At 39.9% G+C, this 22,031-nt stretch overlaps 1 protein-coding gene across 4 annotated transcripts in view; it reads left to right on the top strand.

Moving 5' to 3' along the window:
- The window catches only part of ABCG1 (ATP binding cassette subfamily G member 1), a 65,755-nt gene that overhangs the window by 21,139 nt on the left and 22,585 nt on the right, over positions 1–22,031 (top strand). For all 4 annotated transcript variants that reach the window (XM_032994465.2, XM_032994466.2, XM_032994464.2 and 1 more), the window contains exons 3-6: positions 15,386–15,503; positions 16,271–16,403; positions 17,806–17,856; positions 21,618–21,763. In XM_032994465.2, coding sequence (XP_032850356.2) covers positions 15,386–15,503; positions 16,271–16,403; positions 17,806–17,856; positions 21,618–21,763 — 448 coding nt within the window. The remainder of the gene's footprint in view (positions 1–15,385; positions 15,504–16,270; positions 16,404–17,805; positions 17,857–21,617; positions 21,764–22,031) is intronic.

The following is a 22,031-nucleotide window of genomic DNA, read 5'->3' as shown; positions in this document are numbered from 1 at the left end:
CCTCAGCACGTGGAAGGGTCACTTGGGAATGCTATAACTTCCAACGCCACCCCTCCCTCCTCCTTTCCCCCAGCTTTTATTGCTGAGCACGATGTTGCATGGTACGGGCTATCCCTTTGGCCAGCTGCCCTGCCTCTGGCCCCTCCTAGCTTCTTTGCACACCCCAGCCTACTCTAAAAAAAAAAACGACTTTGTGCAAACACTGCCCAGCAATAGCCAAAACACAGTGTGTTATCAGTACTGGTTTAGCCACAAATCCAAAACACAGCACCATAGGGGCTCCTCTGAAGAAAATTAACTCCATACTAGCAAGACTCCATTCGCCTATGTGCAAATGTTTACATTGTAGATGTCTGCAGCTGGTGAAAATCCCATCTAGAGACTTTGAGTTCCTAATGTATCAGTTTTCCTACGTGGAAGGTTACCACCATGAAGTCTTTGAATCTTGCAATATTGCTGTGTGTCTAGATTGTCATGAATCCCTGCTTTTGATCCCTTAGCATGTGTCAGCTACTAAACTAGCATAAACTTGTTCTGCTGTATTGATTTTATTGGTGCTATGTTGTTTTACAGGAACTGAGTCTGGAGATTGCCTGTGTTTTTTAGGAGCAGAGCATGTGTTTTGAGGTGGCATGGATATTGTTCTAACTGTGTCTCTCCGTTATTTCATTTAGAGTGACAGTATTTATGAAGAAAGGCATGTAAACAGCCTGGACTATTATCTCCTCTTTCTTTCCTGTGTGTACTGGTGTGTTAATAGGTAGCATAGATAAATGACTTACAGAAGTGTGTTCAGCATAGGTAAACCAGTTATAATAGAAGTCATACAGTAAGAGAATAAAGAAACCTCAAGCGACAAGTTTCATTTTCTGGTAAGGTATGCAACTGGCATTTTTTTTTGAACTGTCATTGTCAGTTGACTTGGTGGTCAGAAAAAAAAATGGAAATGTGCTGTCTTGACTTTGGAAAAAATATGTCTTTTGGAATATGGTTTACAGAGACGCCTAATTAGAAGTATATGAGAAGACCAACGCTCTTTATGTGTCTCTCTTACTAGTACTATACATGAGTCTTCAGGCTATTAATTTAGCAAATTTCTTTTGACAGACTTCCAATTTGTGGAGGAAGCAACTGCTTTCACTACCAAATGTTTCCTGTCCCAGTAGACCAGTAGGACCAGCCAACATCAGCTTAAGTCTGTCCATAGCTTACCCCTTGCCTTTTCATTGAACAGCTGAATAACCTAATTGTAAAGAAGGACAAAAAGTGTTCAAAGTTACAGGTGTGTTGTGCTAAAGCACCCAGCTGGCAGCCAAACACCCTGCAGCCACTCACTCACCCTTCTACACCACTGGGGAATGGGGGAGAGACTTGGAGGGGTAAGGAGACTTGTAGGTTGAGATAAAAACAACTTAATAATTTAAATAAAATAAAATATTAATGATAGTGGTAATAGAAAATACAAGTGAGTAATGCACATTGTGATTGCTCACCACCCACTGACTGGTGCCCTCCCTGTTCCCAGCTAGTGATCCCAGAGAAGAAAGAATCCTGAAATCACAGTCCTGGAAGCAAGAGTGAGCCTCCTGATCAACCCTCATCTATATACTGAGCATGATGTTACATGGAATGGAATATTCCATTGGCCAGTTTGGGTCTGTTGCTCTGGCCGTGCTCCCTCCCAGCTTTGTGTGTACCTGTGTGCTAGCGGGACATGGGAAGTTGAGAAGTCCTTGATCTCTTAGCAACAACTAAAAACATCAGTGCTTTATCAACATTCTTCTCATACCAAATCCCATACTGAATCCAAAACACAGCACTATTCTAGCTACTAAGAAGGGAAAAAAAATAACTATCCCAGCCAAAACCAGGACAGGGTGTTACTGGGAAATGAACCAATGCAGTGAAAAAATGTGAAAGGACTGTTAAAACTGAGGTCTCCTGATGAGCCTATAGTGAAAATCCCTCTGGAAATTTTCAATATGATCTTTCTGTTGGAAAATGATAGTGCATCAGAGTAGAAACATGTTGTTTCTTCACTGTATTTTTCTGACTGTGTTTTCATGGAGATTTGTTAGGTTGAGGACTTTCTAGTTAGGAAGAAAGAAAACCCAGTAGGACTGATGACCAGGGCACTTGAAAATCTAAGAGATCCAACTTGGATTTCTTGATCTGACTCAGGGATTTACGTTAGGTTCACCCTCATCTCAGTGTGTTCCACTGGAATTACTTGTTACCGATTTGTAAAAAGCACAACCGAACAAAAAGCCAGCACCAAAACTGAAAGTTGAGTTGTCTCTCTACATCAGAATAAGAACAAAAATGGAAGCTTGAGGTGGAAGTTACTCTTTTGTGAAATGAGTTATTGCTTCCCAACTTGCTTTACTAATAATTTTGTAGGTAATTTAGGAAAGATAAGATTCCAAAATGTTGAATGATTCTGGTACGTTATTTTAGCATGTCCTGAAGTTATGAATTAAAGTTCATTAACCTTTTTTTTTAAAACATCAAATAATTTTAATCTGTACTTTTGATTTTTTTTAGCATGTGAAATAAAAAATTAATCAATTTGATGATACTTATACTGCAATCTAAGTGCTTCTGTCAAATGATCATTTCTGTTTTGTGTATGACATATCAAAGAGTTTTGCGCTTGAAAAATCTCATCTTTACATGGGACACATTACTGATAAAACATTTAATTTCTTAGGATATATTGTTAGCAGCAAGAGTCAGGCTTTGTTCATGCTACTCTATAAGATTCAGCTAATCCATAATATAAAATGTAGGTCAGCTAGAGCTTTTCAAAACAGACGGAAATTTAGTAGTTTATGGTAGTTCAATGGATGTATGTCCTCGCAAGGCTGCCAACTTCTCCAGTTCCGACTTGTGAAAAAAGCAGAAATCAGACTGCTGAAAGGCACTCATTCTGATTTTCATTCCAGAAGCAGCAATGCCCTGTGCAGTAGGTTTTGTTTGTAACATATTCAGCACTGACATGCTACAGAGGATGATAATTAGTTCAGTGGTGTTTAGAGGATTTTATATTTAGTTTGCTGACAACGAAAAGTATTTTAATTTGGGCAACTTCATTAGTGTAAATATTCAAGAAGAGAGATAAAAACACAGTTGTTCTAAATAAAATGCAAGAACTGGAGGTAATCCAGGGTTTATTTCCACACACACTTCAGGTTTACCTTTATTTTTACATTCAGGATCAGAGGTTATATCTGTTCCTAGATTAGTGATAAAATAAGGTAAGTATATTATCTTGTGTTTCTGTTTCATGAAAGTCTTGAGAGTGTTGAGGAGAAATGGGCAGAATCAGCATGGCTATTTCTGAAAGTAAAAGTCTCCTGGGACACACGCTCCAGCCATCCATGTGGCCGGCCACAGGGGTGTCCTGCTGCCACAGGAGCTTCTTCAGCCTCAGTGGTTCTTCTGAACGTGACTCCTGTTCTCCTTCACTGACCTCTTCCAGATTTGGAGGCCAATCGCTGGAGCTCCTGTCCGTGTCTCTGTGCCTGGGTGTATATAGTAGAATTAAAGATTCACTGCATGAGGTTAAAATTTACTTTTTAAAACACCTCTGATATTTGCCTCTGAGTGTGTTTCAAAGGGTCCTCCTGGCACCAAGCGTTCCTCAGCCTGCTTGTGAGAGAGAACAGGATCAGAACAGTGGGAATGTGCAGAGGTGGAAGCGCTTCTTGCAATTTGCAGTGCAGAATTGGTTTGAGAGGGTGGGAAGAGGAAGGAGATTGATGTGCAGGAATTGTTCAGAAGGTCGGAATGCTGAAGTGCTCAGCACTTGCCTGTTCTCCAGAGAAGTTCCTGCAACAAACTGTCATCACTATTGGCAGTTGAATAAGACTGCTGTAAAAAACTGCTTTTTGTTTGGAGTCAAATGCAACATTTTGAGTTATTGAAGGTGACTTGTGAACTGTGATTTTTTTTTTAAAGGTCAAACATGATGGCAGCTTTTAAAGAGCAGTGACTGGGACTAAAAACAATTTTCAAAATCCAAGAAATGTGGCTCCTCAAGTCTGTAAGGGCTAGGGACAAAATGTTGTCTTGTGAGCGTGTAAATCATGGCAGAAACCTATGTTTTAAATAACGACTCTTGTTTCTATATAGTCTGAGAAAAGGCACGGGTTTTTCCTGTGCAGTTTGCAGGAGACATTTCATCACATTATGGTTTAATGTAGAGTTTGTGGTAAAGATGTATGCAGAAATACTAGGGAAAGCTTTTCTTTACACACCAAGGTCTTCAGACAAGATATTGCCATCAGGCCCAACTTGGAGGAAGGAGGTGCTACATAACTTCAGCTGCTTCTGCTTTAGTCTAGAAAGCCTCAGGGCCTTCCTCTCAAGCCTTTACACAGGTAGGTAGGAGGAGAGAGCCAATTTTATTTTTGCTTTTTTCCCTTCCTGCTTTCTTGCTTTGTGCATATACGTGGGTGGGGAGAGGCTGGGAGGAGGAAGCGGGAGAGCAACAGTAAAAAATGTGGTGACTCTGAACATCAATACAGGAGACCCAAAGTAGTCTTCTCTGAGGGAGGAAGGGTTTCTGTCACCCTTGTTTGACCCAGCTGGTTCTGCACTTCGAAATGAAGGCAGATGGGGCAGTTCAGTTCATAACAGCTGCTGGACTATTTTGGAATATCTCCTACTTGAAGATTTTTTTCAAAAGGGAAGGGATGTTGGGAAGGGTTCTGGTTTTATCTGTTTGTAAGACTGTGAATAATACTGTTTGTACTTGGAGGTATAAAGGTAGTGCAATTATGAGAAATTGCTTTCTGCCTGACTGGCATACGTAAACAGCTTTCATCTCTAAATGTATGTATCAGACTCATGACTTCAGTTTGTCATTCGAGGGAACGTGTCAGCCTTTCATTTCAAATTGTGTTGGCTCTTTTGGCAGGAAAGACCTTTCTTACGTACTTAAGTAGCAGAAACAAAGGCAATTAAAAAAAAAGGCACCAAAAAGCAATTATCAAAGAAGGATTAGTCTATGGATATTGCTTTGAAAAGACATTTCCACTAGATTCAGAAGAAAGATGAAGCTGTGCGTCATTCATACATGTGGGTTTTTTTCCCTTTCATGTTTCCTAAGGGTTGAAGATAAATTAGGGTAGCTATTTCCTGTGCAGGCAAAGTACAAGCTATGCCCCAGATCTCCAAATGCTTCAACATGTAAATACTGCTTCCGAAGCCATCAGGTCTTGCTGCAAGTACAGATTTATTTGCATTCATGTTTGAAGGTTACTTTCGTTCATTGACCCATTTAATTGTCATTCTCTATCCTCAGTTGCAGGCATATGGCTTCATGTGCATGCGTATGGAAGATGAACAGCTTTAACTCTCTCAGGCAGAAACATTCAGCGGAGAAACCAATAAGAACTGAATCTTGCTGTGCACGTGCAATCTGATTAAAATTAATAGGCAGGATCCTATCGTAATCATCCTGTACACCTCAGTAGAAGGCTGTAACCTTGCTGTAGGACTAGATGAAGGTAGCTGTACAGAAAAGGTGAATACAAGAAAAGGCTCAGACCAGCTGTTCCAGTGGTTCTAGCATCATCCAATGTGAGGTATTTCTTTAATAAGAAAGGTGTCCAGTAGTTACCTGGGCCTGTTACTGGCTCAGGTTGCATTGCCGGGTTACTTACGTACTTCAGCTCTGCCTGGTCATAGCCGTAAAGAGCGTAGGCTTAAAGGGGGCTGTCACAGAACTCACTCATCTTACAGCATGGTGGGGAAGATGTAATCAATAGTTGCAGGAGCAAGGAGGTGTGCCCACAGTGCTGCTGACTCCTGTTCTGCTCCTCTGTACTGTTGGAGGAATGCATGTTTCAAGAAGGTCTGTAAATTCTGTGTCCACCTGCAGGTGCTTCTGTCTCCTGTTGGTGGAATGGGTTCTGTGTACATAGAACCCCCATCTTGTTTATAGAGAAACATTGCCTGGCTGGGAGATGTGATACAGACAGATAAGGTGAGTGAGGTTGTATAGGCTATTAAACCTTCAAACTCAAATTTAGGGGGTTGCAGAGCTGGCAGCCTAAGACTGTCATATCTAATTAGTTATTCTGAAGAAAAGCAGTAGTCGGATACTAAAATACTGCGATGAGCATCTTGCATAATAGAGAAAGAGTATGGTGCATACAACTCTTATTTCAGAGTTTCGAAAGCGTGAAATCTTTACTTAGGGTATTTTTTGTTTGACTGCACAATGTGGAATGTCAGATCCAATGTCTTGCATAAGTTTAATATTGAGTCCAGGGATCTGAGAAAACAATTAAATTAAAGGGACTTTTCAGATTCTTTGTCACCTACAGTTTGGTTTAAGGTTCTCCCTCTGCTAGAACTCAGTTTCTCATCTGGATTGCCATCTTCTCATCAGCACATTCTCTTTTATTATACAACATGGCCTATAGTAACTAGGGATTTCATGTCATAAATCTTGGCTTGGGGGCTCATGATCTCTCTTTATGCTCCAATTTACTGCATTTTTTACTGACTTGCCACAGAAGGAAGTCAGCTGATATGTTTAGCACAGAGGAAGTGCACTGATAGAAGTCAAATCTCAGGCACCCATACAAAAAAAATTTAAAACTGCTTTAAAGTTTGTTCTCAAACATTTAGCTTTTAATTAACATCTAATCTTCCAAAGCACATTTGGATTTTTCAGGCTTTGATATTCTGCTTAAGTTTGAACCAACTGCTATCAATACAGTGCCGTGTTCTTAAGCTAGTAGATAGCTTGAAGCAAAAATTCACAGTTTTGAACTGTCCCTATTTATCAGAGTGCGAAGTCAAGTGCTACATACCAATGATAAAGTAAAAACACAATGTCTGCTGCATATATGCTTCCTAAACATGGGCAGGATGCTCTTCTTGCTTTGTTTGTAGGAAGCATCTGGACATGTGGAGTGCCGATCCAACTTGAAGATTTTGAGTAAGCGATTTGTGTGCTTAATTACTGCAATCATACAAGCAAATGAGGGATCATGATCAAATTGACATTTAAAAAATACAGCAAACATCTTGGTATCCATTTTATTTGTGACTGATACTGAAACCAGCCATGATTTTGTTGGCAAAGGATGAGATTTCTCACAGCATCTAGAGTTCTGGTGTCTAATCTAAGCAAATTGTCTCAAACTCCCACTATAGTTAAGAGAAGGATGCACTTCCAGAGGGTCATTTATGCCTTCCCAGAACAGGAATTCAAAATAGGTAGAATTAATTACCTATTAGGTGCACCTCTTTCTCTCTATGGGTAATTTATGGGTCCTAAACAATGAATTTAGGTTAAGCGTCAAACTTTTAGATGTGTAAAATTAGGTAGATTGAACGCTGCAAGGCTCGCTGTGAGATTGGGCTAAGCTCTCCATCTGAGTTATGAATAATCCGTCCCATGATCACTAAGTGGGAAATCGGCTGTGGATCAAGAGCCATATGTTTAAGAAGGCCTGGTTGTGGGCTATATTAAGAAATGCAGTTTAGTCCACCACAAAGAAAGCTTTGCTGTCCAGGAGGACTTGTTTGTTTGTTTTTGTTTTTTTTTTTTGGTAAGGCATGAAAGACTTACTATATATTTACATTGAGAGGAACGGATTCCTCGTTTCTGAGTTGGAAAGGACTTTGAGGCAAAGGAATTTGATTTGGTTACTTCAAGCACTCAGCTTTTCTGCCCTCTCTGTCCTGATGTTTTGGTGCCTGGCATGCTGTTCTATAGACATTTACATAATGAAGGTCATTTCTCAGAGGCAAGGTACAAGAGTGCATTACAATTGTAAATTCCCTTAATTGTTCTAAAGCAGGGCTCAGAGCTTAGACAATGGAAAATCCTATTGTTCTATGTCCCTGAGAGACCTGTGAATAGAATAGAAATATATGGATATGTGGATTCTAAAGCTAAAGTGGAAAAATGATTCATAAAAAGGGTTATTTGCTTGAGATACACAAATGATGGTGGTACCCATGAACCAATGACCTGTGAGTTTACATGTAGGTTTTATCTGGTAGACAGTTACCTTAAACATGTTTATTATTTCTAGTGTGACTTTGCCCCCCAGGCTTTATAGAGGTACAGTTCAGGCCACTGTACAATTAGGAAAGTTCCTATTGTCAAAGCAATATAATTTTTCACTTTGTTTGTCAGGAAAGCTGTTTCTGTGCCACACATTTTCTGGAAGTTAAAAAATGCCTCTTTTTCTTCCCAAGTATTAGTACCCGTAACTCACTAACTTAAGCCTGTTTGAACTTAGTGGGGAGCTTGGGGAAGAAATGTCCATTTAAATAATCCCCATCAAGAGTTTTTTAAAATTCAAATTATTTAAATAATTATCAACTGATACAGATAATTCCTCTCATGTGAGAATTTACAAACTCTTCCTTAAACATTAACAAACCCTGTCCATATGACTGAGAGAAACGTGTTCTGTACTCATATAGAGAATGGGGAGCACAGTACCCTGCCTGGTTAATAGCAGAATTAGGAATACATGGAAAACACCTCCCTAGCGGATATGCCAATTTATGGAAACAGCCTGGCTTTGAACTAACTTTGATTTCGGTGTAAAGTCCCAACTCTCTTCATCTTTTCATTGGAAAGTGATTTAATTTTTGCTTCATACTAAAATAAAGCAAACAAGCAATCCAGTTTGGAATGAAACAGTTTGAGTGGTGTGAATTGTGCATAAGGGGCAATTTCATTTAACTCTAAGCCCTCGTGTTTCAGAGTGGAAAAGAAAAGGTATTGCAAGAGCCACATCCCTGGGTGGCACAAACTGCTGAGAGGTGCCCCAGCTGCTTCTCCCTGCCCTGCCCTGCCCTGCTTGCAAACCGTGCCCTCTTGTCCTGGCAGTGACAATCCTGCAGCCCACGCAGCTGGAAACAAACCCTCTTCATTGTTAATTCCCCAGGAGCAGTTTCCAGGTGGACGGACTTGCTGTCCTCACTGGTTGTGTAGGCACACTTGAAAGCCAGCTCAGGGAAAGTGATGGGAAGGTGTCCTGGTGAGGGAGAGCAGAAGGACACTGCCCACTTCAGTAACAACAGCATTTTCTGTTGCTGTAAGCTGCTTCTGAAACTCTATGCTCTGAATAGCCCATACCCACAAACGGGGCCGTGACCTTGCAACGGCTACTAGTCTCTCCACTCATCTCCTGGCATGTGTACAGCTATCATGTTTACATGCACAAACTGGATGGCTGTGATTTTTGAGTTGTAAAATGGAGCTGTACATCATCAGGTATTAATCTACATGCAGAGTTGTGTTGTTTATGTGCAAAGAAGAGGAGCCTGCGCCTCTTTTCATGTGCAAATAAACTATGTAGTCGTGACTGTGCGCTCTGAAAGTAGCACAATAAATGCAGGATATTTACTGGCACTGCCTTCAGTGCTCTGCAACACCAACTTGCTGGTCTTCTCTAAGTGCATACTTGCTTCTAGGGTTTAGGAAGGTGCTCACTCAGTGCAAGGGAGGGCAGAGGAAGTAAAGCACAAGGAGACTGAGAGAGACTCCATGGGACAGCAGCGTGGGGCAGCTTTCTCCAGGAACTTCACATAAATCTCTGTGCTGCCACTCTTTTCCTACCCCAGCCCCACAGGGTTAAAATCCTGCCAGATGAAGCAGATTGGCATAATCTCTAGCAGTAAACATGTAGATGTTTTACTATGACACTGTCTGCTTCTCAGGAGCAAGAACAAGGGCTGAGATGCAGAAAGTGAATAATAGATTGAGAAGGATCAGACAAGTGGATTTTTTTGCTGGCATATTTACATATAAGTATATGGAAAAGACTTTTGCTGATGTGAAAATGATGAAGAAATATGTTTCCTAGCTAACGTTTATTGCATCTACAAATGTTTCTAGTGTAAATCTAGCCTTGGGCTATTATCTATGTGTGTGTGTGTTTCTTGTGCTTCTCTGTAGAGTTTCTGCCAGCATTCCCCAGCTGTTCAGTTTTCTGATAAAAATCTAAAGAGTCTACAAATTAAATGTCTGCCAGATATCATAAGGATGTTTTCCATGTCTGGATGGTCTTCCACAAGCTCTTTGTCTCATCCAGAAGTCACTAACTTTCCCTTTAATGTGATATGTGACTTGGTTAGTCTGTTTTCCCCTTACTCCTGTTGTTGCACAGTAGGTATATGGACTCAGGGGGGAAGCGTGTGGATGAGATGGCTTGATTCTACTTCCCCTTATTCGGGTTTTGTGTTGGAGAATTCCTTGGACTTTGGCATAGTTTTTTTGATTGAAACAAGACAAAATGAGCTGATGGTTAAGCCTATAAATTTTAGAATAGGAAATACAGTGGAGTTTCTTTAATGGAACGGGGTCAGTATACAGTGCCAAGAAATTGCTGCGGTTTCTCTGCATGATTTAATGAACAATTTGACTGATGGTACTGTAATAGAACAAATTTGTGTATTGAAATTTAAATTGCTGCTTAAAAAGTATGTTGTGTGTTGAAAGTATTAAAGGAGGGCAGGTTAGTAATACAGTACTTGCCAGAGGTGTCTTCTGTATTTCCGTCTGGATGTATGTGACCAGGAATATATCACATCTCATCAAAAAAAGCACCACAAAAAGACATAGGAATGTAGTCCTTGTATAGATTTTTTTTAATAAAGAAATGGTGCACTTCTATCTGGCTTGCAGGTGGGGAGTGTGGAAAGAGGAGGTTTTGACATTTTGGTGCCAAGCGCTGCTAATTTTGTGGCTCCTTTATAGTTTTCCCAAACTTGAGCTGCTTAAGTTGAAATTCCTATGTTACATATTTGCTGTAGTGAATTTTCTGAGAAACCTTCAAGCAATTTCAGGCCAGTGGTACTTGCAGGGTACCAGAACCTATTTCCTACCTTCGGAAGAACTTATGGTGAAAGAGAAACAGTTCAGATATATAGGGAAGGGCAAATCCTGCTCTAATTGCAGTGAGCAGGGAAAGCCTGCTGTGTTCACCCGGGACCAGAGGTGGGCTCTTGGTGCCTATTGATGGATGCAGAATTAGGCTAAAGCACCTGGAAACTTCTAGGAGTCTGTGTGACATTTCTTTGAGTAGCAAATGAGTATATAACTGGCAATGAAATGCAAATGAATGTAACATTTTAGTCAAAAACCTAGAGATGGTATTTACCTGAGGAAATTCGCTGTAAGGGTAGGAGTGAGTTTTGGTTGTGGTATTTCGGTGCTGATTCAGACACATTCTGAAGTATGTGCTCCTACCCTAAGTATGAGGAGGGGGTGGCTTGCTTCTTTCCAGATTAATCATAATTTTTGTGAGAATAGTAAAACCAAATCTCCCCAGAAATACTTGTAAAGTCCATGAGGAAGCAGATAAAACCATCAACACATTTCTCCCTTGCTGAATCCATTAGCAGAAACGTTGGTGACTTGGACAACAAGAGCTCCCCTAGCATCTTCATCAGAGGCAAGAGGTCACTCTCTATCCGCTCATTAAACAAGGGGCTGCTGTGGCCTTTGTGCTGAAGCCAGGCAGTGAGGGAAATCCACCTCCTGAATGAGGGTTTGTTCAGGCCAGTCACGTGTTTCTGGCTGCAAATCTGGTCTGAAATCACAGTGCCTGGAGTTTGCTTTCCATGGTGAATCCTAACGCAGGAAAAAGAAACACGCTTTGCTTGTGGGAAGAAGCAGTTGAACTCTGGAATGTAATGTGAGGTGAAAATAAGACCAAAAAGTTTTGCATCACTTGAATTTTCAGTTTGGGGTTTGATTTCTTACTTTTTGTATTCTATTTTTAGTAGGTTGGGCTGAGAAAGTTGCCAAGTGCTTGTTCTGGTTGGTGATGGTATATTAATGTCCCGTTGACAAATGCATATTTTAAGTAGCTCTTGAAAGCTGGTATTTGGATTTCCATGAGCATCAGACACTAAATATATTTTTAAGGGTGAAGTCTCGGTAACTCCAGGAGGGGACATTGGAAAACTGAAAGGATCCAACTTATTTTTCATTGGAAATAAAAACAGTTTTTAGAGGAATAACTGAAAGTCATGGTGCTAAACTTGGTCTTGATGTAAGTGCAGTCCAAAAGGAGACAGCCACTGTGATGTTCAAACTAAATGCCCTGTAATATGCATCCATCTTGGGGTGAGTTTGCTTTGAGGCTCAGCCTTTCATTAAGCTCTGGGGTACCAAAACTCCTTGCTGCACAGATCATGAACCAGGGGCCTAAGGAAAATGAGATGGGCCGGGATTGAAGGTGGTCAGAAATTCCTAAAATACAGCAGGTGGATATGAAGCAGTCCCTGTACTGTAATACAATCCCCTTCAAATGCATAATCTGTTTCTCATGAAAGACATGTGGCCCAATATAGAAGTTTTAGGTCAACTGATTCAGTTAAAGATTAGCCTCAGTATTCTGAAAGAGAATACTGTAGTTACTTATGGACTTTAATTCCTTATAAAGGATTATACTGGGCACCACACCACTGCTACTGTGTCAAATCTTTTTGTTCGATTGTTAAATTAACCTTTGTAATAGAAAGCCTTCTTATGTGCTTCCAGTCAAAAGAAGAGATGGTTTTCAGTCTGTAGCAACTTAAAATGCCAATGATTGGGATCCTGATCTAAAATTCATATTTTTTTCTATTTCTTCTTAAATTATGTTCCTCTACTGTTTTTCAAATGAGTTACAGAGATGTGTCCCGCTCTGATTTAACATTATGTACAGGTTACTTAAAATGGAAATCTCTATCAGAGGGGCAGAAACAAGTGCGGGTAATGAGGGGGAAGATACTGCAATGAAAGGTAAACTGATTATCATTTTTGAAATTATGTTTGGAAAAGTGACTTTAATGGATGTAACGTTAAATCTCACAGACATATACAGTGAGAGGAAAGGCTTCAGTTTTACGTAATGGTATGTATGTTGATACATGTTTTCAGATGATGATCATGTATTTTAGGTTGTACCTCCATCAGTATTCATGGCAGTACACATTCTTTATGCTCCCCTATAAGTTTGTACAATATTTACTGTCCTGATCTTGAAACTTACGATGAGCTGATTGTTATGAAACTCTGACAAGAACTCTGTACCCTGGAAATCTGGGTCAGAACAAGCCCATACAATAGAAATTGTTACAGTGGAGTTGCCATGTGATGTTCTGTCATGTTGAAGTGCTTTGTGAGACAGACAAGGAATAGAGACATCAGTGAGTACTTTATCTCATGCACTACATGTGGGACCTGGTGAAAGAAATCCTGTCCTGGTGGAAGAAGAAGACAGACCAACTTGGCCAGCTTTTGACCAGTGTGAGAAGGAGTTCCCGGCTGTGGATAACGTGTGTGGTGGATGTGTGAGTAGTGTGAATAATTGGGGTAAAATCTAATGTTTGAGTCCCTTGCAGATTTATTAAAATTGGAAGGTAACTGGTTCTCATTACACTTAAAGGACAGTATGAAGGACTTTGTCACCATAGGTGTCATTTAGTAAATATTGTCTTGTTTGAAAGGTCTGAGCTCTTCCTTGCACTTTCCTTCAAATACTCATTTGGATGGTGACATTGGCATGACGGACAAGCTTGTTGACCTTGTCAGGGTGCCATGGATTTCTCTATTTGAAATAGTTGTTCCTTTTGTTAGATTCTTTGCTTTTGTTCTTATGACTTGTGCCATAAACAGGCAGTGTGAATGCTGTTTTCATACCCATGATATCTCGTAGCTTCCAAACAAGTTGTTTCATTCAGTTCCAGGTCAAGATTTTAGAATGAAAAATTACTGGCCTGTTCAAAAACAGGCACTCAAGAAAATCCTATTTTTATATATTCAGTCCATTACATTTTATAGGACATTTGCCATGAAAACAGTTGCATCAGATATTTCTAGGAGAGTTTTTGTGGCTATTGCTTTCCTTCTGGGCTGGGGAATACTCAGAGAAGAGTATTTGCTGTGGATTTGGGAGGCCCCATGGCAGCATGACATTAACATTTTGGTGCAAAAGTTTGTTTGCTGTGGCATTGAAAGAGTGTGAACTGAGACTAGAGAAAAGAAGAAAATTTAAAGAGGAAGCTAAGTGGGAATGAAAGGAAAACAAGGAATTACAGAGTTAGGAAGAAAGATAAATCAGAAGAAGATAATACACCATTCATTTTCTAAGATCTTTCAGACAACATGATTTTTTTACAGCATTTCAATGTTCCAGGTACAGTCTATGCTGATGATAATCACAGGACTGGGATAATTCAAATGTGGTATATAAATGCTGCCTGCATATGCACCAGTATGGCAAAATGGATTGCCACATCCCAACACTGCATGTAAAAGGATCTTCCACTCTTCTGTTCCAGTTTTAATTTAATTACAGAGACATTTTCAACATATGAGATTGTTTTTGACACCTTACTTAAAGTTTCTTTATTACTAAAAATTTTAACTAAAAGCACTGGTAGTTAAAGTAAGCAAGCAAAAAGTAAAAGGGAAGGAGATCCTGAAAAGTTTATATGCCAGGAAGGGCTCTCACCACCCTCCTCACCCAGTCCTTATGCTTTAAAATAGGAATCATTCAGGACAAGATGGATGCAGCTAAGTCCGAATCTGGAATTCTCATTGGAGTCCAGCTTGCTTACACCTAGAGTAACATGGAGTTTGGGGTTTAAATTAAGGTTTATTGACAAAGGTAATTTACTCGGGAGCAAGGTGAGAGATTTGAAGTTGGTGTTGTGGTTGTTGTAGAACAGCTGCATGTTCTTAATCTGGAATGAGTATTTCCCTATGAATTATTTTTACAGTTACTGTAGTCAGTCACCCTGTCTAGACAAGCTTTTAGATGATAAGAGAATCCTTACAGTAAGAGAATTAAGCAGGTTTGTCTCTTCCTGTATGTCTCCTTTTGCTGTGTTTCTTGTCATACCTCTTTTAGTGGGGAATGAACAAAAGCATAGGGCTTTGCCTTTGAGATCCTGGCTGTTACTCTCGAAGAAGTTGTTTTGGTGAGAGGGCAGATTTTGGCATTGAAGCTGCAGTGATTGAAGGGCAGTCTGCTCCAAGTCTGTGGAGTTGCGTTAGCTGTGGAGTATTAGATATTTTAGCAGAGATGCCAACATCCTAGTAAAATACTCTGAGAAGACACTTAGAAAGTGGCAAGAAGGCTTCTTAGCCCTGTTTGAAAATTTTCGTAGAGTGAATAAAGAATGTGTGGTCCTGTAATCCCACTATAATACTTGTGCAGCATGAGGAGGCTGCTGCTCCCACTCAGAATTCGGCTCTTAATAGTTATTGCAAAGTACTGATTTTAGCATCAGCCTCTCAACAGGTACAGGCTAATGCCTGTTTGTCATGATTGTTGTGGAAATGAACTTTCATTGCCCCCCCGACTTGATTGTGAAGGGTTCAGTGAACTTTCCTTTCTTCTTTCAGGTTATAAGACCCTTTTGAAAGGAATTTCAGGGAAGTTCAGCAGTGGAGAACTTGTCGCAATTATGGGTCCTTCGGGAGCTGGGAAGTCCACGCTCATGAACATTCTGGCAGGATACAGGTCAGTAACAATGAAAATCCTAACTAAGATAAGATAACCTAGCCTGATGGCTCCTTGGAGACAACAGCAGAAGAAATCTTACCCCAGTGTTTGTAGAAAACAGGTATTTCACAGATTTTGAATTAGATTCTTATTACTTATCTTTTTTTCTGTTTGTCCTGTTCTGGTCACTTCAGATTTATCTGTTAACAAATCTGTTCCAAAAATAGGAAGCAATTTAAAGTCTAAAACACAAAAGAATTTTTCCTTTCTAGCTGTGTAACAAATCTGACTCAGTGTGTTATGTTTGCGATATTTTTTAAATCACATTTTAAAAACACTTGTAAAAAATGACCCTTTTTAGTCACCACTTTCATAATGTTGATGTCTTCTTGACCAGACTTCAGCATATGAAGTGACTATGGTTCATCTTCCTGTATCTCCTGTTGTACAGCCAAATACAAAGTGTCACAGCGTTGCTGTCACTAGGGCGTAAGATAGAGGATAGAGAAACCTAAAAAAAAAATCACTTGAATAGCTTGATATTTTTTCAGACATACATATAAGACAGCACACATTTTGTACTAACTTTGAGTAAGATTTTCAGCAACGTTGCATGAAGCCTCTTACGAAAGAGAGCATAATCTTGTAATAAATTAATTTCTATCCACTGTATCAGTTTTATTCTATAGTGGGCAATAATTACCCAAGACTTCCACATACTGAGGCCTGTGGCAGCACAAGTGAAGGCAAGATTCACCCGTGGTTATTTTCTTGGTTCATTTCAGAGAGACGGGAATGAAAGGAGAAATTCTCATCAATGGACAACCTCGTGACCTGCGTTCTTTTCGCAAAGTCTCCTGCTACATCATGCAAGATGACATGCTCCTTCCTCATCTGACTGTCCAGGAAGCTATGATGGTGAGCTTTGTTTCTTGCTCTAATTTATTTGGGGGGGGAGAAAACGGAAAAATTTCTGTGTATTCTGCACCTGTTCTTACTCCTGGTAATGACACGAACCGTTATCTCTTTTTGATCCCACTCAGTGAAAGTGCTTGGACTTTGTTGATGCCTTGAATTCCATTTTGGGATGATCCTTCTAGGCATTGTCTGAGCTTCTTTAGCTTTATCATTTTCAATTTGTGACTATCATTATGATTTGGAAGAAGTTCTAAGGCTCGACTGCTTAGACCTGAGAGAATGGAATCTGAAATTCTGCACAGAATGAGCCTCTGTAGGGACAATATTTCTTCTTGGGTGGTGGAAGAGTAGCCTTGTCTCTCTCTTTCTCTCCATCTTCCATGTTCTGACTGCAAAATGCTATTTTGACGTGAGCATGATCTCTGCTACTTCTACTCTTTTGTGCCTTTTCTTTAATAAAGGCGTTGTATGAGGTCCCGTTCTTCACAGGAAAACAACGGGAACAGTATTATCCCAAGATGTACAGGCTACGTAAATTCTTCTTCCTATTTTTTGTAGCATCAAGAAGTTTACTAACTGCCAGCTTGACCAATCAGTCTAGAAGTGCCTGCTGCTCAGTTTGAGAAACGAGCCAGTTTTTCTCAGAGGATGTTATCAAAATAAGATAAGGTTGCTTATATTGTATGCTGGCATCAATTCACAAATTTTAAGGCCAGAAGAAATCACTGTAGTTTTTCTGTGGCTAATTTTCTGCAAAGGCTCTTCTTTGTGAGGAAATATTTCTTCTTTTTTGTTTACTTCAACATTGTAGTCAGAATCCATAAGACCACTTTTGTAGAATTGGGCACAGATGATACTTGCTGTCTAAATTAATCAATCAAGACTCTGACAAAAATAATTACTTAACAGTTTAATTGCTTCTAATAAGGGTTAATCATAATGTTTTGCAGATCTGCCTCTTAGGACAACAGATGACATCTTTCACAAGATTATTTATTTCTGTACTCATTTGTTCACATCCTGGAGAATGGCAGAGTTTGGTTATCTTCATGATATGGATGAAGCACAAATAAACTAATTCTAGCATTGCCTGGAAAGTTAGTGGCTATGCAAAAAACATGACTCTCTCATCTTCCTCTCAAGCTCTTTGGCTTGTGGAATGGCCTTTCTTTCTAATACGCTTTTTGCCAGATGCTTAAGTCAGATTATACACAGTTACCTACTGTACAGGCATATGTGGTGCTTGTGATTTGAACATTATAGTTCAACTTAAACTTTTCTGACTGGGTTGAAGGAAGTTGTTTAAATGGTATGTTGGGGTGCTGTGCCTGAAATGTCCATGGTAACTGGTGGTTGTGCTTCAAACCAGTTCAAAATCAAATTCCATTGTATTACATTCCAGGTGTCTGCTCATCTGAAACTTCAAGAGAAGGATGAAGGCAGGAGAGAAATGGTAAGTGTACAGTCAATCAAACTGAGAATTTTTTGGGGATGGCAAATAGATCCATGAAGTAAGCTCTGTAAAGCAGACATTTTTATCTAACATTGAATTGCATTGGACTTGTAATGATAGAATAAATCATAACCTCAAAGTTGACAGGTATCATTATGAGGGAATGTTTACTACAGTCTATATGAAAGTTGCTTTCAGTATGTGACTGAACAAATAATTGTAAAAAGATCTACTGAAATAAATTCAGAGGTTTTGTAGGATTCCATTTAATGAACCTTAGGACTTTAGATTCTCTTACATGCAAGTCTGAGGGCTCAGGCATCTTGTGTGTGGTGAGACAAATCAGTCATGTCTGGCAATGATGAGTGCAGGCCTTCATTTTTCCAGGGACTAATGAAAAATTCAGCAGTTCTTGTAACTGCTGCATAAATTTCTGTGCTTGTGTTTGAAAGTGCTGATCTTTATGGCTATGCTGGTGGGTATATTGTTGCACTGGACAAGTTCATGCGGTTACAGTTAAGGTACAGGCTAATATATTTTGAAGCTGGGTTGGGTGACTGAGGTTTGGACAAGTAGGAAACCAGGCTAAAACACACACACGTGTCTTTTCTAAAACACTGGGCATGAGTTGCACAATTCGCTCTTGCACATTTGCTGCACTGTCCTGCTTCTAACTGTGGCTGACATACAACTTTCCTGAGTCAGAGATAAGTCCTGGTGTGAATTTCTCCACACAGACCTATAGCCCAGCTGGACGTGCACTTGGAAGTGTGCTCCTCTCACCCACCTGATTGCCACGGTTCCTCCCTGCCATTTGTTCTGACAGAAGGTTGTCCTTTTAAAGAAAACACATTGGAAGTGTGTGACCAAACAAAATGGCTTCTGACATTAGTTTGTGCATGAAGTGGCTTTCTTCACTGAGTTTGGTTACTGTATTTATACTCTAAAGAGCCGGAAATGTGCCACATTTATTCTGCACTTAAAACATCTGGTCCTGTGTCTTCATAAGGACACTCAGAGCTCAGGAACCTGTCTGTGCTCTGGTGGAGTTACCAGAACTTGCCGAAGCCTAGGGGAGGAACAGTTTGGTGCTGCACATTGTGTTTCAAAACCATATACGCCCAGGGAGGATAATGTCTGGAGCTAAATATAAACAAAAAATCACGGCACTGGTGAAAGCAGAGATGGTTCAGGTTGAGAGAGTCGTGAAAAGTGAAACAGTAGCTCACAAAGTATTTGGAGGTGTTTTGGCTGGCCTCAAGCTATGTTTCAGTCCAGCATAAGGCAGCACCAATAAGGAGATGGTATGATCTCTCATACACTGTCTCCTTGAAGAGGAAGCCTCTGTTATGTTAGGGTTATGCTGAGGGTTAATGGGACTCATGTGATAACATGACCCCATGCCTAACATTGGGGGTCCAAGAAACCTTCCAAGAAAGCTGGCTGCTTCTTCTAACTTTGTTAAGGACCTGTATGTTAATCTGGACAAGTCTTCTAGTGACTTAAAACTCAGTTGTCCCACCAATGAAAAGGAAGTTACTATTGGTATAGGAAGCTCCCAATGATTTTGCTATATTTAGTCTTGTTAAATTCAAGTTATGAGCTTTCTATGCTTTTTCATAAATAGAAAGAAGGGTGAGATTTTCATTTTGGTACATTTTGTTCTGCCAAAACCATGCACTGAGGAGACCACCCTGCATGGGCAAATTAGGAGATCATGCAGGTGGCTGGAAGAAGTCACCTTTTAGGTCTCAACTCAAGCGAAGTTGTGCAGGAGGAAGGAGAAGATGAGGGGACACAGGAGTGGGAGTGAAGCATGGACATAAGAAAGTTGTGGCTTGCTGTCTCAGGAACATGAGAGGTTTCCTGCTCTTCCCCAGATGCAGTTTAATCAATTTGTTTTATCTGATGGAGGCCTGAACTTGTTGAACTTACTCTAGTAAAAGATACCTCTGACAGTAGCTGGCATGTGATTCTTAAGCAGAGGTTTATAAAGGAGAAGGTAAAACTGCTTCTGACCCACCTGGTGAAAAGGATACCCTTAGTCTGAAATGTGAAAACTGTAGCAACCTCAAAGATAGCACAGCCATTTTTGTGGCTGTCATTTCTGTGTATTTATTTCCAAATTGGAACATTTGGCATTTGTTCAATCTCAGAGAATCCTTGAAAATCAGAAGGAGCTCCAGAGAGGAAAACTTAGAGTGATCAACATATGTTTCATAGCCTAAGAGTGATTTGATTCTCTCAAACACTTTTTTTTTAAATAAGCTAAATAAATTTTTTTTTGTTGGAAAATACATTTGTTTAGAAACAGCTATTAATTTTATTTATCCTTTGAAGGCCTTAATTCATTTACACTTTAGTAAGTTAGGGCAAGCAAGTTAATTCACTCATTCACATTGTCACTGTAATTACAAACAGTTCTTTGAGCAAAAACCTGTGCTATATGCATTTTATTCAACACATATTAGAATGGCAGTAATTTTCTGGTTAGTGTTACTGGCCTGAGCTGGACTAGATCATTAATTTTATTGTAAATTGTAAGGTGAATGTTGATCATAGATAAATTTTATGAATTTATGTACTTGTGTTAGCAAGATTAAAGATGCTTATTAACAGGACAAGTAAAAAATCCGCCACTGAACCATAGTTTATGTTTCTAGTTGACCTAGCTTGTTCTGTCCATGTCCTTCCTGGAGATATAGGGAAGGAGGTAGTTGGGCTCTTCTCTCTGAGGAAAGAGGGGTTTGTGGGGTTTGTTCTTTTTTCACCCCATCTCAATGAGAGAGGTAGCTCTGGGAAATCAAAGTCAGGACAAGTGAAGGGTCAGGCCCTTTTTGGTCTAACCAATTTTTACCATGTTAGCCACTCTTTCTGGAAAACTCCCTTCAGCCAAGCAACTATTACTTTAAAAAATGACGGGCTCCTTTTCCTATACTTCAGTGAAGTATTAAATATCTGGGCTTTCCTTGTACCTTTTAAGTGGTGGATTTTTTAACTGCACAAACAATGTAGCTTGGATTCACTAATTTTTATGTCCATGTTTTCACTGATGCCAAAGAGATTTTTACCTCATATAGGGCTACCAGGCCAGATCTACACTCACTGAAACAGAAAAATTCATAGAGGCTGGGATTGTTCTCCTTTTGCTCCAAAGACCCTGGGACAAGCTGTGCCCTTCCCGAGGCTGTGCCTTGAGGAAATCCCAAACATCTGAGAGTACGTGTGACAACTGAATTGACTTGGAGGAAAATGAAACACTTAAAATCAGTGGCTGCACTGTAAAGAGTAGACTATGAAGAACAGATGAGATAAGAGCAGGTCACTGCTGTATAGAAACCAGTGATTTTTGTTACGCAGTTCTCCAGTCCCTTGTAAATACATCCTGGAAGTTCTATTGAGAGAAGCTTCTTGGTTTCACTGTGTAATAACTCCTCACATGCTGCAAAGCTCTTTTGATATCGGTGCCATATCCAAGGGGTGTGATGGAAGAACCGATTTCCACTCCATTTTCACAGGCAAGACTTCCTTACTGAGACAGGTCACGTAGGACAAACAAGTAGAATTTGGGTCAGAATAGTAAATGGTAGACTGTTAAGCCCCATTGAATCTAATAAATGCTACATTAGATGGAAACAGGTTTTGGTGTATGGATGGTGAAACAAAGTCATGACCTGGTTTACATTCTTCACAAAAATCAGTAAAGAGGCTTTTTTTTTGTGCTAACAAATTTAAATGACACATTGTTGTGTTTCCTCTAGGTAAAGGAGATACTGACAGCCCTCGGTTTGCTGACATGTGCCAATACAAGGACTGGGAGTCTTTCTGGAGGCCAGAGAAAGCGTCTTGCCATTGCTTTGGAGCTGGTGAACAATCCTCCTGTCATGTTTTTTGATGAACCAACCAGGTACTTTAAGGCCAAAAATTAAAGCTAGACAAATAGTGCTTTATATAGTAGAACAGTGCTGCAGAAAGGTTATTCACCTCTAAGTCCTTGGAAAAGGATCATTTTGTGTTGCCTGTAAGTACTTAATAAGACCAGAAGAAATAGTTTCATTTGGGTACGTAGTGCCTTGGGTCACTGCTGTAACCGCCAGACTATGGGACTATAAATAATTTTTAAGGGAGACACTAACTGAAACAGGAAGGGAGAGAGGAAAATAGTTTCGGATTGT

This window comes from Tyto alba, unplaced genomic scaffold, assembly GCF_018691265.1.
Source record: "Tyto alba isolate M040663 unplaced genomic scaffold, T.alba_DEE_v4.0 Super-Scaffold_14, whole genome shotgun sequence".
Classification (NCBI taxonomy): Eukaryota; Metazoa; Chordata; class Aves; order Strigiformes; family Tytonidae; genus Tyto; species Tyto alba.
The sequence above is the reverse complement of the archived record's forward strand: the minus strand, read 5'-3'. Positions and strand labels throughout refer to the sequence as shown.